A 15,962-nucleotide genomic window follows, 5' to 3' on the forward strand; every position below is an offset into this window, starting at 1 on the left:
GATTTTGAATTTGAAATGAAAACCACTAAAAAAAGAAAAATGTTGACTTTGTGTTGAAAAATTCAGCAAAGGAAATTCACAACGGATTCAAATTCAAGCATATTTTTCCTCCAGTTCCAGCATTTCAAATTCAAAATCTGATGAGACATAAAGATTAGCAATGACTCCTCGATGACAACTCAAGTGATCCAGGTTGGTAATGGCGGAATGGGCTGAAAATACGACAGTACAGTACTATATTCTTACAGTTAGCATGGAGCAGGGCCCGTGGATCTGGAGCTGAACTCGCAGTGAAGGCACAGAGCTCTGGGGCCAATGAAACTCTCTCCAACTGCTACAGCGTCCCACGACAACTACTGCAAACACCGTACTAATATCTAAGACAAGGAACATCTCTCCTCTCGCGGCTCAAACACATCTTCTGAATATTAAACTCCAGAGCCTTTCAGTCTTTGGATCAGAGGGGCTTTCGTCTGACACTTTGAAAACATCAGGCAAATTGGTGCTTCGTTCCAACGCTCAAGTTCGTTTTGTGTACCGCCGTTAGGGCAAAACCTGCACAATACAAAAGAAACACTAGCCAACTACCCATCGATCCCTGTATTGACATTAAACGGTGTCTTCACTTTTCGTGTCTCCAAAACTCACTGATAAACCACAAAGAATAACAATGTCTTCATTAATACGTCAACATAAATATATTTCACTTATATATTTGGTGTTTTAATGTTGTTGGTAAAGTACGTTATTGCACCCCAACCGTTAAAGCCCTATTGCACTTGTGAAGAGCTGCTCTACAAAAGTTTGTTAGAAGTTAAATAAAAAAGAAAATTGAAGTGAAAGAGACAGGAAAAGTGTCAGACGTTTGACAATGGAATTGTAAATTGTGCAGGTTTGGCCAATGGGATTTTTTTTTATAAAACATCTCGCTGACAAACAAGAGACTTATGCATGAAGGTCTCGACTAAATCTGTGCAGAAGTCTGCTTCAAGTTGTCTGAAGTTTTAATGTTGTTTGTTCCAAATGCCTGGTAATTCCAAACAGTGTTCCCGTAACAGCTACAGCTGTCCAGTCACACCGCTGTAGCTTGTATGAGGATTCTCTTGGCTTTTGTTCTGAGATTGTTGAAAAGGGCTGGATTATTTAACACTAAAAGTCTTTGTTTGCAGGTTTCTGCCCCGCTTGATACAGCTGAGGTAGCCAGAGAAAAGCCAGTTGAAAATGTGAGTCCGGACAGGTGAAGCAGTGCCCTGGGTTGTTATGGGCGCTGTGCACAAGTTTAATCAAAGACTGCGATCTTGTGTTTGTGTTTCTATGGCTATTTCAGACATGTGCACAGAGGATTCTTCATTCATATCTGTTTTGCTGAACCAAATGGTCTTATTTCGGCTTTCAGGTTTCAGTGTGCACAGTGGAGCTGTAGTGTAGTCTTTTTTTTAAATCACAATTTTACTTTTCCTGCAATAATGGAGAGGTACGTCTCTTCATCCAAGGACACATAGCGCCCTCTACTGGAGTCCAGGAAAAACAGCCTGTCCGATATTGCCCTGGGATCAAAGCCATCTCGCCGCAGGTCTGTCTTCTGAAACTTGAATGTTCCTAAAGAAATAAACACATGTAATTTCCAACATCTCTATTTGTTTAAGTAAATAATGTCGCTTTTCCCATTTAATAAAAAGACATTTGAAGTTTCAGAGTTTATTTACCCGTCTTGTTGACCTCTGGCAGGAAGCGGAGGAAGACGGGTCGTGCGTACGGAGGCAGAGCCTTCTCCATGTCCTTTACCAACTGCTCCAGGTCGCTGGACACAGATGGATCTGCAATAGCTGCCATTCCAGCCTTTCCTTCTGATCCTGTGATCAAACCCACAGAAACGGGTCAGATACATGTTTAGTTAAAGGCATAATGGACGATTTTTCGGCGATTTGAGAACTCAGGCGGAAGTGCGCATGCGCACTCCCCCGTGCGGACTGATACAACACACACGTGCGTTTGTTTATTAGCACAATGGATACATCGCATCTTTCGTCTCCCGTAGATTTCCGTCTCTTATGAGTCAGCTCGAACAGTCTATCTCCGTCTTAATTTTATCTCGTACACTGAGAGAACTATATTATGATAGATCCATGCGCTTAGACACAGGGAAAAGTACTGCTCTCCTGGGGACGAGCCGCACGCGGCTGCAGGTGAGCAGTAGGTGTGCGTTCTATGATTGATACGTGGCAGGACTAATCGGCAGTCCAGGCCACGAGGAAATGAGACTCCGATTTTGCCCCAAAAAAATCGTCCATTCAACCTTTAAAGTGTCTAAAGAAGGCTAAAGTATTCTACCTGGCACTTCGACTCCATAAACAACGACATCTTTCATGTCTAGCAGCCGGCTCAGAGTTCCCTCCACTTCTGTGGTCGAGACGTTCTCTCCTTTCCAGCGGAAAGTGTCTCCTGTCCTGTCCTTGAAATACATGTGGCCGTACTTGTCCATGATAAGCACATCACCTACAGAAGAAAAGAAAGTTAAAATACCACTAACATTATTTTGACATTATACAGAATATGTGTGAGCGTTACCAGAAAGATAGGCACTGTCTCCCTTCTTAAAAACACTATGAGCGACCTTCTTGCTGGTTGCTGATTGGTTGACGTAGCCATCAAACCTCCTTAGTGGGTCATTTTGCATTATTTTTCCAACTAGTTGCCCAGGTTCACCTGAAAAAATTAATGAATGTTATCTGTGCTGTATGAAAGTATTTATTTTAGATCGACTGATAGGGGTTTTATATGCTGTTGTTGATACATTTATCCATAGCTGCCGATGGTCAATAAACTGCTGTTATTTTAATGCTGATGTCGGTCAGAAGAAGTTGGACTGCGCTAAACCACCAAACTTAATTTGTCTTTTGCCCAAAACCTTGGTCTTACCAGTCTTGCAGCTAAATGGAACAAATACTGCAGGTGCAAGCGGCTCTGAGGGTTGTTTAGGGATGCCTAGCAACTTAGCATTAGCACCAAAACCTTGCAGCTATAATTGCTAATAAATATAACCACACTTTTGTCAAGCATGGATAAGCGATCTCTTTTAAGTGGAGCATTTAACTTTCAGACATGCTAGGAAGAGTGTAAACAAACATGTTTACGCTCTGGTAGTTTTCATTTTAATGCTGCGTATCAAAACAAGACACACATGAACAGCGGCGATGACAATCTATGGCCCTTTCACCACAGACTAACGACACTCAGTTATTGTTTATGGAAGCATGTTCTACCTAAGAACAGTATAATATGAGTATATGAGTAAGTATATTTTAGACATCCACAGCCCTGTGTCACTACAAAACTAGGCAGTTTTACTCTCTTTTGATGGGCTGAAGATAATGCAGCATTATTATGCAGCATTTAAGAGTTCAGGCAAAGCTTCATTTAAATTATATTATTTTATTTAGTCAGGTGCTCAGCCCAGACTAAACAGTGGCCTATGCTGGAACTGTAAGGCCAATACAGTATTTGGACTCTGTACCCATGTATATGACTGCAATAAACTTACCAGGTTTACAGGGGATGCAGACGCCATCAGGCCCTCGAATGAGCTCCATGGTTTCCTCATCCACCCTCACCAGTCTGATTGGGTAAATGTAAGGTAATATCTGACTGTTGAAGCCACATGCTCCAACCTAAATACACAGAGTGACACAAAAACAGAATTAGCACTAGAGGCACATGATTTGTGATCATGCGTGACTGAAGCTCAGCATGCACTACTATGTCACCTTATTAGCAAAATTGCCCAGACTACAGTTGCACTCTGTAGCTCCATAGAACTCTGCGATCTGTGGGATGTTGAAGCGGTTCATGAACTCCTCCCAGATGGACTGCCGCAGGCCATTACCTAAAGCCATGCGCACACGGTGCTGTTTCTCTGTGTCTCGCACCGGCTGGTTCAACAGGTATCTGCAGATCTCACCAATGTACTGAACAATCTGCAAAGACACTCAGTCAGAGATCAAGAAGAAGAGATCAGTGTTCCCTTTTAGTTTAGTTAGGCAGATTTTATGCCAAAAAGGATCAAAATTAACACTAAGGCTAAGATTACACAAGTGTTTAAAACAAAAGTCTACTTACTGTGCAGTTGTATTTGCTGCAATCATCCCAAAAACGTGAGGCAGAGAATTTCTTTCTGATGACCACAGTCATTCCATGTATAATACATTGTCCAACTCCCACAATGTTACCTGTGAGTAAACCAATAGATTCATGAGTGGATGATTGGGTAACAAAGGACAACAAACAACCCACGGACAAATCTTGATTATATGTCATCATCATTTTGTCATCTTTTCATACCAGCAACACTGAAAGCAATAATAAAACTGACTCACCTGCAGAGTGGTACAGTGGAAGACAGTCATACAACACATCCTCTGGCGTCATCCTGAAGCCATAATAAACCAGCGCAGCCATGCGGTAGTACCTTTGAATCAGTGCAAAAAGAGTACTTGAAATCCTTCAAACGCACAGTCTCTATTACAGTCTTGACATCCAAAATCAAAGCTCCACAGATCAACAAAAAGAACAGCTGCAGTTCTTGTGTATGTCAGGCGCCACAGGACTCTTTCTTACCTGCTGTGCACAACAATAGCAGCTTTAGGCATTCCAGTGGTTCCTGAAGTGTAGATGTAGAACAGGCGATCTGAAGCACAAGTGCAATGACAAATAATTAGGCATCATTACTTTATATTATTATTAGGCCCGAGCGCCACAAGCTGGCGAGAGGCCTATTAATCTCGTAAGGCCGTGCAAAGCACGGCTGCGAAAGTGCGCACGTAGTGCGCACGAAATCGAGCGCGAAGCGCTCGCCCACTTCCAAACACTCACTAACGCACTCCTTCACTCATGCACGCCCCGTGCATACTAATTAGTAGTAGGAAAATGGAACATTACCGTTGTAAACGGGCGAAGCCTGTGCAAAAGTGCGCACTAAACGAGCACTTTACATTGAGATGACGACCGCGAAGCGGTCGTCATCCCCATATAAAGCACTCATTTGCGCTAAGTAGCTCACGAATACGTTCCCCATCTCTTGCATGTTCCGTGCATATAAGCATGTAATGCAAAAATTGAACATTATTACTGTATAGAGGGCCAAAAACACAAAGTGGGCGGAGCCCACTCAAAATTAACGAAAGTACCCGTCAGTGACCAGGGACCCACACCATGAGGTAGGAAAGCGCGAGCGCTTTCCGAAAATGTATAGTTTATGATATTTGAAAAATGGGAAACATTGTTTTCGCATCGGAATATTATTCTTTCTTCTTCTTCTTCTTCTTCTTCTTCTTCTTCTTCTTCTCGGGACCAACCCCCCTATTTTTCACCCAGTGAACATTGACGAAAAGTCACAAAAATGTTCACACCTCTAAAAATCGTGCCTCTCTACATTCTGGCTATTTCCCTTTTCTAAAATAAAAAAAATTGGCGCGTCAGCGCCCCCAAATGTACCAAAAATGCATTGAGAGATGGGAAATGACCCAAAAAAAATCTGATCGTAGAATCATGAAATTTGGCGCAGAGGTAGATGGTGACAAGAGAAGTAAAAAATATTATTACGGCAACGCCGTCCGCCCAACCAAATGTCGGCCATATTGCTTCAAAAATGGCTAAACATGACTTCGGAGTTTTTCCAAACGTCGTACTTTTACGAACTCCTCCCAGGGCGTTGGCCCTAAAAAGCTGAAATTTGGTGAAAATGCTACTGAGGAGTGGGACATCAAAAGTTATCCAAATTACATTGATACCTCTCACGGTCTCTGTGCGGCGAAACCGCAAACTGTAGCTAGAATTTCAGAAATCTCCCATATTTAAAATTTCTGCCGTTTGCGCAGATAAAGTCCGAATTGCGTCAAATTAGAATCAGTTGTTAAACTCTTTGCCCTAAACCTACTCGAAGTGAAATAAATTCATTTGGCGCCACAGCGCCCCCTACAGATTTTATATGGAGGTTAAATGTTTAGTTTTGCGAAATTATATGAAATTTGACACACAACTCAATTTTAGCATCCCCATCAAAAAAGTCAATGAGACCCATGTCATAATTGTTATGGCGTTGCCGTAACGATGACCGAAACCTTCCATGTTATTCCAATGGGGAAATCGCCAGAACATGTTTACACTTTAGACTTTCACAAACTCCTCCCAGGGCGTCAGCCCTATTAACCTGAAATTTGGTGAGACTCATCTTCAGGACCATCAAAAGTTATCCACATTTTCATTCAAAGAGTCACGGTGTCTGTGCGGCAAGGCCGCACATTTTGCCAAGAATTCAAAATAAAATAGCTTTTTGATGGTAAAACAAAGGGGAGAAGATGTGACAGCGTCACAGATTCAGCAGTAGGCGTAATAAAAGGACAATTGGGGCGCGTTAGCGCCCCCTCCTCTTGCGGCGTGGCGGCGGTGTGGCGGCGGCGTGGCGAGGGCCGATCATTGCCGCTTGCGGCTATATTTATTATTATTATTGTCATTTGCATTAATATCATACTCTAACGCCTAATGCATGCTTAAAAATAGTCTATTCTTTGTTGGCACACGTCGAACACAAAACGTTCTGTTACTAGTGTTTGAAAACATGAAACATTCATTTTTTTTAATACAACAATAATAATAATAAATATAGCCGCAAGCGGCAATGATCGGCCCTCGCCACGCCGCCGCCACACCGCCGCCACGCCGCAAGAGGAGGGGGCGCTAACGCGCCCCAATTGTCCTTTTATTACGCCTACTGCTGAATCTGTGACGCTGTCACATCTTCTCCCCTTTGTTTTACCATCAAAAAGCTATTTTATTTTGAATTCTTGGCAAAATGTGCGGCTTTGCCGCACAGACACCGTGACTCTTTGAATGAAAATGTGGATAACTTTTGATGGTCCTGAAGATGAGTCTCACCAAATTTCAGGTTAATATGTCTAACGCCCTGAGGGGGAGTTTGTGAAAGTCTAAAGTGTAAACATGTTCTGGCAATTTCCCCATTGGAATAACATGAAAGGTTTCGGTCATCGTTACGGCAACGCCATAACAATTATGACATGGGTCTCATTGACTTTTTTGATGGGGATGCTAAAATTGAGTTGTGTGTCAAATTTCATATAATTTCGCAAAACTAAACATTTAACCTCCATATAAAATCTGTAGGGGGCGCTGTGGCGCCAAATGAATTTATTTCACTTCAAGTAGGTTTAGGGCAAAGAGTTTAACAACTGATTCTAATTTGACGCAATTCGGACTTTATCTGCGCAAACGGCAGAAATTTTAAATATGGGAGATTTCTGAAATTCTAGCTACAGTTTGCGGCTTCGCCGCACCGAGACCGTGAGAGGTATCAATGTAATTTGGATAACTTTTGATGTCCCACTCCTCAGTAGCATTTTCACCAAATTTCAGCTTTTTAGGGCCAACGCCCTGGGAGGAGTTCGTAAAAGTACGACGTTTGGAAAAACTCCGAAGTCATGTTTAGCCATTTTTGAAGCAATATGGCCGACATTTGGTTGGGCGGACGGCGTTGCCGTAATAATATTTTTTACTTCTCTTGTCACCATCTACCTCTGCGCCAAATTTCATGATTCTACGATCAGATTTTTTTTGGGTCATTTCCCATCTCTCAATGCATTTTTGGTACATTTGGGGGCGCTGACGCGCCAATTTTTTTTATTTTAGAAAAGGGAAATAGCCAGAATGTAGAGAGGCACGATTTTTAGAGGTGTGCAAATTTTTGTGACTTTTCGTCAATGTTCACTGGGTGAAAAATAGGGGGGTTGGTCCCGAGAAGAAGAAGAAGAAGAAGAATATTCCGATGCGAAAACAATGTTTCCCATTTTTCAAATATCATAAACTATACATTTTCGGAAAGCGCGCGCGCTTTCCTACCTCATGGTGTGGGTCCCTGGTCACTGACGGGTACTTTTGTTAATTTTGAGTGGGCTCCGCCCACTTTGTGTTTTTGGCCCTCTATACAGTAATAATGTTCAATTTTTGCATTACATGCTTATATGCACGGAACATGCAAGAGATGGGGAACGTATTCGTGAGCTACTTAGTGCAAATGAGTGCTTCGCGGTCGTCATCTCAATGTAAAGTGCTCGTTTAGTGCGCACTTTTGCACGGGCTTCGCCCGTTTACAACGGTAATGTTCCATTTTCCTACTACTAATTAGTATGCACGGGGCGTGCATGAGTGAAGGAGTGCGTTAGTGAGTGTTTGGAAGTGGGCGAGCGCTTTGCGCTCGATTTCGTGCGCACTATGTGTGCACTTTCGCAGCCGTGCTTCGCACGGCCTTACGAGATAAATAGGCCTCTCGCCAGCTTGTGGCGCTCGGGCCTAATAATAAACAAAACCCTTCTGGATCATATTATGCCAATTCCGTAAGACGTTCTCACCAATAAAGCAGCGCTCGGGCTGTTGGGGCAGGTGGGTGGGGGCACTTTGCAGCAGGGTCTCCAGACACTCTGTTCCCTCTGGAACTCGTTTAGGGTCCCATTCTCCGGAGCACAGCATCTGTACAGCTTTTCTCATTGAACTGTGGACCTCGGACACAGCTAGGGGAAAGAGAGAAATGTATTAGATTGTATTCTTAACCTGAACCTCACTAGGGATGGATGATGTGCCAGTATTGGTGAAATCACAGGATTCCCCAGATATTGGCATCGATGTGATGTGTCCTCACTGCATCAGAAATGGAGATAGGAGAGCAATTAAGCTAATAAGCTAAATATAAAATTGTTTACACTATTTGCGTATTCTACATCCCAGATAAATACATTTTATCATTGTTCTGTGTGTGAAATTATGTACTTAAAAAAAGTGTGAAACAACTGAAAATATGTCTTCTATTCTAAGTTCTTCAAAGTAGCCACCTTTAGCTTCGCACATTCTTGGCATTCTCTTGATGAGCTCCAAGAGGTAGTCACCTGAAATGGTATTCCATCAGTCTTGAAGGAGTTCCAGAGATGCTTAGCACTTGTTGGCCCTTTTGCCTTCATTCTGCTGTGTGTGTCGAAACTTTTGGTCTGTACTGTACATTTAAGATAAGATAAGATAAGATATTCCTTTATTGTTCCACATGGGGAAATTTCATTGATGCAACGCAGGAAGATACAGAGGTAGATACAGAAGAACAGATCACTTATAGGAAGTTTGAAAAACACTCTCAATAGAAAAAAATCTCCTATAAACAAAAACTCCTATAGACAAAACCTCCCATTACCCAACAAGGGATGGAGGGGAAAAATAATAAAGATACAAATAAATACATAAATACATAAATACCATTGCATGTGATCACGACAGTAATTGCACATGAATATGTGTCACGACGGCACATGGATTGCAGATGAATTTCACAGTAATTGCACATGAATCACGACAGTAATTGCACATATGACGGAATTGCACATGGTTAGGTCAGTATTGCGAGTGTTCAGGACTAACAGTGTTTGTTATAAAGTCTGACAGCAGCATTTGTGGGCCTTGCTATGGATTTTAAAATCTCAACATAAATACAAGCAAATATTGTGTTATTTTCAGGCACAACAGCCAGAGAAATATCAGAATCAAAATCAGAATCACAATCAGAAAGGGGTTTATTGCCATTTGTCGATGAACAAAAATTTCACAAACATAGGAACTTGTCCTGGTGGTTCGGTGCAACACAGACAACAAACATTGAACAATGAATACAAAACGGCATGATATGTACATATTAAAATTAAATATAAAATATAAAGTTATGTAGCGCAGTAGTGCAATAGAAGTGAGCAGTCCGCTGGGTGCAAGGTGCTTAGGCAGTGTTCATGAGTCCAACGGCAAAGGGAAATAAACTGTTCTTGTGGTGGGAGGTTCTGGTCCGGATGGATCGTAGCCTCCTGCCTGAGGGGAGTGGCCTCCTGCCTGAGGGGAGTGGCTTAAATAGTCCGTGTCCAGAGTGAGAAGGGTCGGCTGTGATCCGACCTGCACGACCCAGAGCCCTGGAAACGTACAGGTCCTGCAGAGATGGAAGTCCACGACTGATCACCACCTCAGCAGCGCACACAATGAGCTGTAGTCTCTGTTTGTCCCTGGCTGTGGCTCCAGCGTATCACACGGTGATGGAGGAGGTGAGGATGGACTCAATGATGGTCGTGTAGAACTGCACCATCATCTCCGCTGTCAGATTGGCTTTTCTCAGCTGCCGCAGGAAGTTTATCCTCTGCTGGGCCTTCTTGATGAGGGAGCTGATGGTGGGCCCCCACTTGAGGTCCTGGGTGATGGTGGTGCCGAGGAAGCGGAGGGAGTCCTCAGTGGAGATGGGGGAGTCTGAGATGGTGAGGAGGAGCTGGGGGGCTGTGACTTTCCTGAAGTCCACGATCATCTCCACTGTCTTCTGGGCGTTGAGCTCCAGGTTGTTACCGCTGCACCAGGACACCAGTCAGTCCACCTCCCTGTAGACAGACTCATCCTCGTCCGAGATGAGACCGATGAGGATGGTGTCGTCTGCAAACTTGATTAGTTTAACAGAGTCGTGGCTGAAGATGCAGCAGTTTGTGTACTGGGAGAAGAGCAGGGGAGAAAGTACACAGCCCTGTGGAGGTCCTGTGCTGATAGTCCGAGTGTCTGAGACATTCTTCCCCAGGCGCACGCACTGCCTCCAATCTGTCAGGAAGTCGGGGGTCGTGGGGGGTGTCAAATCTGCAGTAAAATAAGTTTAATTTTTGGGCCAGTTTTATGTCGTCCACAGAAGGGGGCCGCCCTGCGCGCTGCCTCCTTCTGCCGCCTCGACTGCCTCAGTTTGGGTGTGAACCAGGGTTTGTCATTGTTGAAAGTGACTTTGGTGTGTGATGGTATAATGCTGTCCTCACAGAATCGAATGTATGACGTCACAGTGTCCGTGTACTCATCCAGACCATCTGTGGCAGCTCTGAACACCTCCCAGTCTGTAACGTCTAAACACGCACGTAGCTCCTCCACTGCCTCATTGGTCCACCTCTTAGAAGTCCTCACTACAGGTTTGCAGAGTTTCAGCCTCTGTCTGTACGTGGGGATCAGGTGAACTATGACTTGGTCTGATGCGCCCAGCGCTGCTTGGGCCACGGCGCGGAAGGCATTGCTGACTGTTGTGTAGCAGTGATCCAGCGTGTTCTGCTCTCTGGTCGGGACTTTAATAAACTGTCTGTACTTTGGTAGTTCGTGGCTGAGATTCCCCTTGTTAAAATCACCCAGGATTATACATAAGGAGTCCGGGAAGGTCCGCTCCGCACTTCTGATCAGCTCCGCGAGCACGCGCTCCCGCCTCCTTGGCACGCTTGGCGGGATGTAAACAGCAGCTACAATGAACGAGGCAAACTCGTAGAATGGTTTGCAGTCAATGAAAAGATATTCCAGGTCGAGAGAGCAGTATTTGGAGATCACCGTCACGTCTGAAGCCCAGGCGTTGATGTAGAAACAGACCCCACGCTTCCTGCCGGAGAGGTCCCTTTGTCTATCCGCGCAGTGCAGCTGAAGGCCCTCTAGCTCCACGGCGCAATCTGGGACGGAATCGCTCAGCCACGTCTTTGTGAATATCACTGTGTTGTCCGTCTGACCCTGCTGTTGATGTAACTATGAAGGATTTAAAGAGAGGAATGTCCCCATGAAGTGATTCTAAAGTGACTAGTATGCAGATCTCCTTCCCCAGTGTGATAAATCCACACATATTTATTTATTACTAAGGTTTTTCTTTGGCTGGCGCCGTAGTAACATTGCAGGGTCGTCTTTGGCCCGCTCTGCAGCAAGAGGCTGCAGTTGTGATTACTTAAATGCATAAAGCATAAGATGGATCCTAGAGTCGACTCTTCACAATTGGCTCCTTCGTTGTTGCCGTGGGGATTCAGGCCATAATAGGAGGCTCATGGGGAAAACTGTCCACAACGTAAACAAGAGACAATATTTGGCAGTAGTGTGTGAGGAAGTGCTGCGTTGTGAAGCTGTACTAATGGCATGAGCGGAGCCATTATCAATAACATGCATTCCTCAAAGAGATATTTTAATTATGTGGAAATAAATGTTGTTCTTTGATTGAACAATACCAGACATTCATGAAATACGTACGGATTACTTCTGCTGAAATATGCGTTTTTGTTATCTGGCTTTACACCTTACACCTTTGCACTCATATACTGATAAGATACATAAGATGTTCTTCTGCACATGTACTATATTTACTCTTTTGACTACTGCAGAGTAACTGTTTGCTGAGGTGGGGAATATAGTAACATTTACTTTATTGCCTTTTTGAGAAAACAATTCTACTTCTCATGGTAGTTTTCAGACCCTAGATGTTTTTTTTTCCAGTGAAAGTACTAGTAGAAGTAACACTTTAGTAGAGCTCGTGTAAAAGTTGCCAACGTACCCTCCGTCAGCTCAGACCCGAACACGACAGCCTTGGCATCGGAGATGGTGACACAGTGAACCAGCGCCTCTAGTCTCAGGTTGAAATTGATGAGCGCAGCCTCCACTCCGATCTTCGCCATGCCCAGCCACAAACCCACGTACTGGGACCTGTTCTCCATGAAGAGGGCCACCACATCCCCGTCCTACCAAACAACAGACACGCAGCCGACCGGCAGGAGAAAGAGAGACATTGAAACTACACTTCAGCATCAGAGTAAGAATAAAAAACATCAGCTAAACCTTCAGTCAAATCAGAAACATCCACACTTGAACGTGAGCAGCGTGGCAGTAACAGTTTCTGAGCTATGCACCTTGAAACCTCGCTGTAGCAGCAGGTTGGCGACGCGATTGGAGTATTCGTCGAGTTGTTTAAAGGTCCATCGTTCTCCGGTGCCTTCGAAGATGAGCGCCGTTTTGTCGCCGTAGCGCTGGACGGTTTCGGCGAAGATCTTGGGGATGGTGTTCTTCTCTCGCAAGTGGCGCTTCACGTTGAGCTTCACTCGTAACAACACATAAGCGGCGCTGAGTGTAAAGGGGAATAGAGAATCGGATTTAGATCAATAGATGAAAACGCTGTAACATGTACTGAAAGCGGATGCAATTATTAAAACACAACGGCTGCGACGTAATGTATTCAATCTAATCAATTGTGTGTTACGTGAAAAGCCAAGCGCAAAGTGCAAAGTTTGCATCAACGACGACACAATTGAGGATTACATTTGCAAGATTGACGGTGCAAAGGTTTTTATTGCTGGGTGAAATTAACAAAAGGATCAGATTACGTCTATGGCTATATATATATATATAAGAGATTGCAATCAAATGGATAAGATACGCGTAGAGTTTTATTGTAGGGGAAAGTTGCATGTTGATAACCTGTGTTCAAATCCATCATTCAAAATTACATCTTTGTGCGGCTCAATACCACCAATACAGAGATTTTAAGTGCCGTAATGATCTCTTTGTTTTGTTTTATTATTCTGTAAGCGTTTGCGGCAATAACTTTTTTCCTAAGCAGTTTGCGAGTTATTCTTCACTCAAGCTCAGGTCAGATTAATGATTGTTCAAACTGGAGCTATAGCTATAGGCCTATGCAATGCCACCGTTTATATTACGCGCAAAACGGAGGACAGTCATATCAGTTACCCTGGCAACCAACAGTAAATATTAACTTGAGGTAGAAGTGCAACAATGCAATGCCCCGCCTCCCCCATTCCAAGTTTTTTAAGTAACCTGCTCCACCACAAAGTTTAGAAACAGATACTCAAAGGAAAAGGCCACGTCTCAACTGCATCCTTTATCCTGGAGTTTATTTATACATACATAGACTCTTAACATTGAATTGAATTATACAATATCTATAGTGACACACATGGCCCACATTTGAATGTCTGAATTTAAATGAATGAATTCCCTTTAAGATACTAAAAATAACTGATTATTTGCTGGGACAATATTAAGGATAGTTTTTAATATGCTTAATTTACTTATGTTGACTTTGAATGCTCAAATAGCACTGTTTTATGATTGTACAACTAACTGATCTTGGAACTTCAATACAAATGTATCACTACGGGGAAGTCTTCAAATGTTAGTGTCAGGATTATTGATATAAAAAAAAAAAAAAAATACTATTTATTTAAAAAACAATTCACAAGTACTGAGGCATAAACCATTCTATAACAAGTTACTTTCCTCAAGTTTGTGACCAGTTCTACAAAATTAAACTTTAAAAGTGACTGAGCAAAGTTCTTTACAATTTGATATTTTTTGTTATAAATAATGAGTGTTTTTTAAAATTGTTCTTACGATTATATTGTGACCTGAATAATCCAGATTTTTGATTAATTTTATAACATTGACATCCCTAATCAAAAGAGCAACTGTAAACGGTTAAACGTTCTTACTGTAAGTCTCTTCCAATAGTTTTGGCAAATATGTGTAGAAAGTTCCATCCTCCACTGCCCAGGTAGAAGATTAGGATGGCCGGGACGACCTGGTACCAGGGCAACCCCACCAGCAGCCGCAGCACAAACAGCAGTGCAGTGCAACAAGCCAGACGCATCATCCTGAAAGAATGAACAGGAGTGAGAGAAGGCTGCGAGTCCCATTAGAAATCACAACCCAAACAGGTACATCGACATGTCACAGACACAAAGGGTGAACCTCGTCACTTTAGTGTGTGAAAGGTACAAATGTGCCAATACAAACAATGCATCTAGAGGGAAACCTCTGAATGAATAGATGAAACTGCTCATTTTGAGCATAACCTACATGCACCTGAATAAAGACTCCATGTGGGGCTTTTAAAGGGTTTGAGTCTAGAAGAAAAAGTTCTACACAAAAGTAAGACATTTACACAAGACAGAAACATTTCAACCATAAGTGAACAGCTCCGAGTTCAACCACAGTTTTAGTTAAGTGACATTCATAAAACATCCTCTAAACAATAAGGAATGAGCAGTGTGTTTTCTGTAACACACTGGGAGACTGTGGACCTGGAGGTGGCAGGTGAGAGGAGCTTGGGGAACACTCAGATACAGAGAGACACAGGGCAGTGTTGACACTGACAGTTCATCGGTACCTGAGAGAGGCACATGACCCTAAAGCTGCAACGATAGGTTTACACACCACTTATTACCTATTTATAAGTCTGGTCAGGGCTGGAAGCCTTCAGGAAACAGCACTTGCATTTACAGAATGGATGCGAGCTGCTGACAAAGGCCACGCCACCGAGGAGATGATGGCTCCTTTACATTTAGCGTGTGATTAAAATGCCCCAGTGAGTCTAATGGATGACTTTATGAACACGAACAGGACGAGCACATGAACATGAGCGGATGTGACAGCAGTGCAGCAGCTTCATCCTCTGTTCAGCCCGGACATTTCACAAGCCTTCATCATAATGCGGTAGACAAATGAGGCTCAACCCACAACCGCTGCCAACAACACCTCTGTGACCGGTCCATGTGCGTTTCCACCCGCTTTTATGACTCAATTATTCCGGGAAGCGTTCTGCGTGCGGTTTAAGCGCGCCTGGGAATCTGAATACTCCGGGCTCACGACTGTCGTAGGCTCTGATGGAGGCGCAGACGCGTGCAAATAATGTAAATGTGCCTTTGGCCTCGTAAGACTTGGTGAAGATGAAGTGCAGCCTACATTGCGGCTCGGTAGTACAAGGTTGGCAGAGGACAAGCCTCGCCGCAGCTCCTCGTCTTTAGGCTTGAAGCACAACCCCCCATTCACTGATAAACTGCGCTTAATACGCGTCGTACCTTTCGGCCGTGTCCGTCACAACATGAAGGTGCTCAGAGAAAGCCTGCTGGAGCTCGCTGGGCGCGCGTCCACCTTGATCGGCTTAGGCCGGCCCGGTCCTCTTCCTCACGGCTCGCCTGGTCAGAGGCTCAAGGAAATGCGCGCACACACACGCACACTCCGCGGGGGGAAGCGCGTCTCTCACTGGCAATAACACAACGGGAGATGCGGTTCGTCTCCTCCGCCGTGGCCAGAGTCCAGTT

The 15,962-nt window shown here is 43.8% G+C and overlaps 1 protein-coding gene across 1 annotated transcript; it reads right to left on the minus strand.

The window, feature by feature from the left end:
- Nucleotides 1-1,430: 1,430 nt before the first annotated feature.
- On the minus strand, nucleotides 1,431-14,539 carry slc27a4 (solute carrier family 27 member 4). The gene is made up of 13 exons (XM_072455314.1): nucleotides 14,352-14,539; nucleotides 12,756-12,966; nucleotides 12,404-12,587; nucleotides 8,418-8,576; nucleotides 4,615-4,684; nucleotides 4,374-4,465; nucleotides 4,117-4,226; nucleotides 3,765-3,974; nucleotides 3,542-3,668; nucleotides 2,569-2,706; nucleotides 2,332-2,496; nucleotides 1,707-1,853; nucleotides 1,431-1,599 (listed from the first exon to the last, which is right to left on the minus strand). Exons 1-13 carry the CDS (start codon nucleotides 14,510-14,512, stop codon nucleotides 1,442-1,444), a joined length of 1,932 nt encoding a protein of 643 aa, XP_072311415.1. The 5' UTR covers nucleotides 14,513-14,539; the 3' UTR covers nucleotides 1,431-1,441.
- Nucleotides 14,540-15,962: the final 1,423 nt, after the last annotated feature.

This window comes from Eucyclogobius newberryi, unplaced genomic scaffold (genome assembly GCF_026437365.1).
Source record: "Eucyclogobius newberryi isolate DKJ021-1_F unplaced genomic scaffold, fEucNew1.0.hap1 SCAF_2, whole genome shotgun sequence".
NCBI lineage: Eukaryota > Metazoa > Chordata > Actinopteri > Gobiiformes > Gobiidae > Eucyclogobius > Eucyclogobius newberryi.

Excerpts from the sequence above, each read along its gene's own strand:
- slc27a4 (XM_072455314.1), bottom strand. The coding sequence starts at position 14,512 with ATGATGCGTCTGGCTTGTTGCACTGCACTGCTGTTTGTGCTGCGGCTG. Across the intron at positions 4,685-8,417 it reads GCCCGAGCGCTGCTTTATTG|ATCGCCTGTTCTACATCTAC; the intron begins GTGAGAACGTCT and ends CTTGTGCTTCAG. Across the intron at positions 3,975-4,116 it reads GCAGCAAATACAACTGCACA|ATTGTTCAGTACATTGGTGA; the intron begins GTAAGTAGACTT and ends GTGTCTTTGCAG.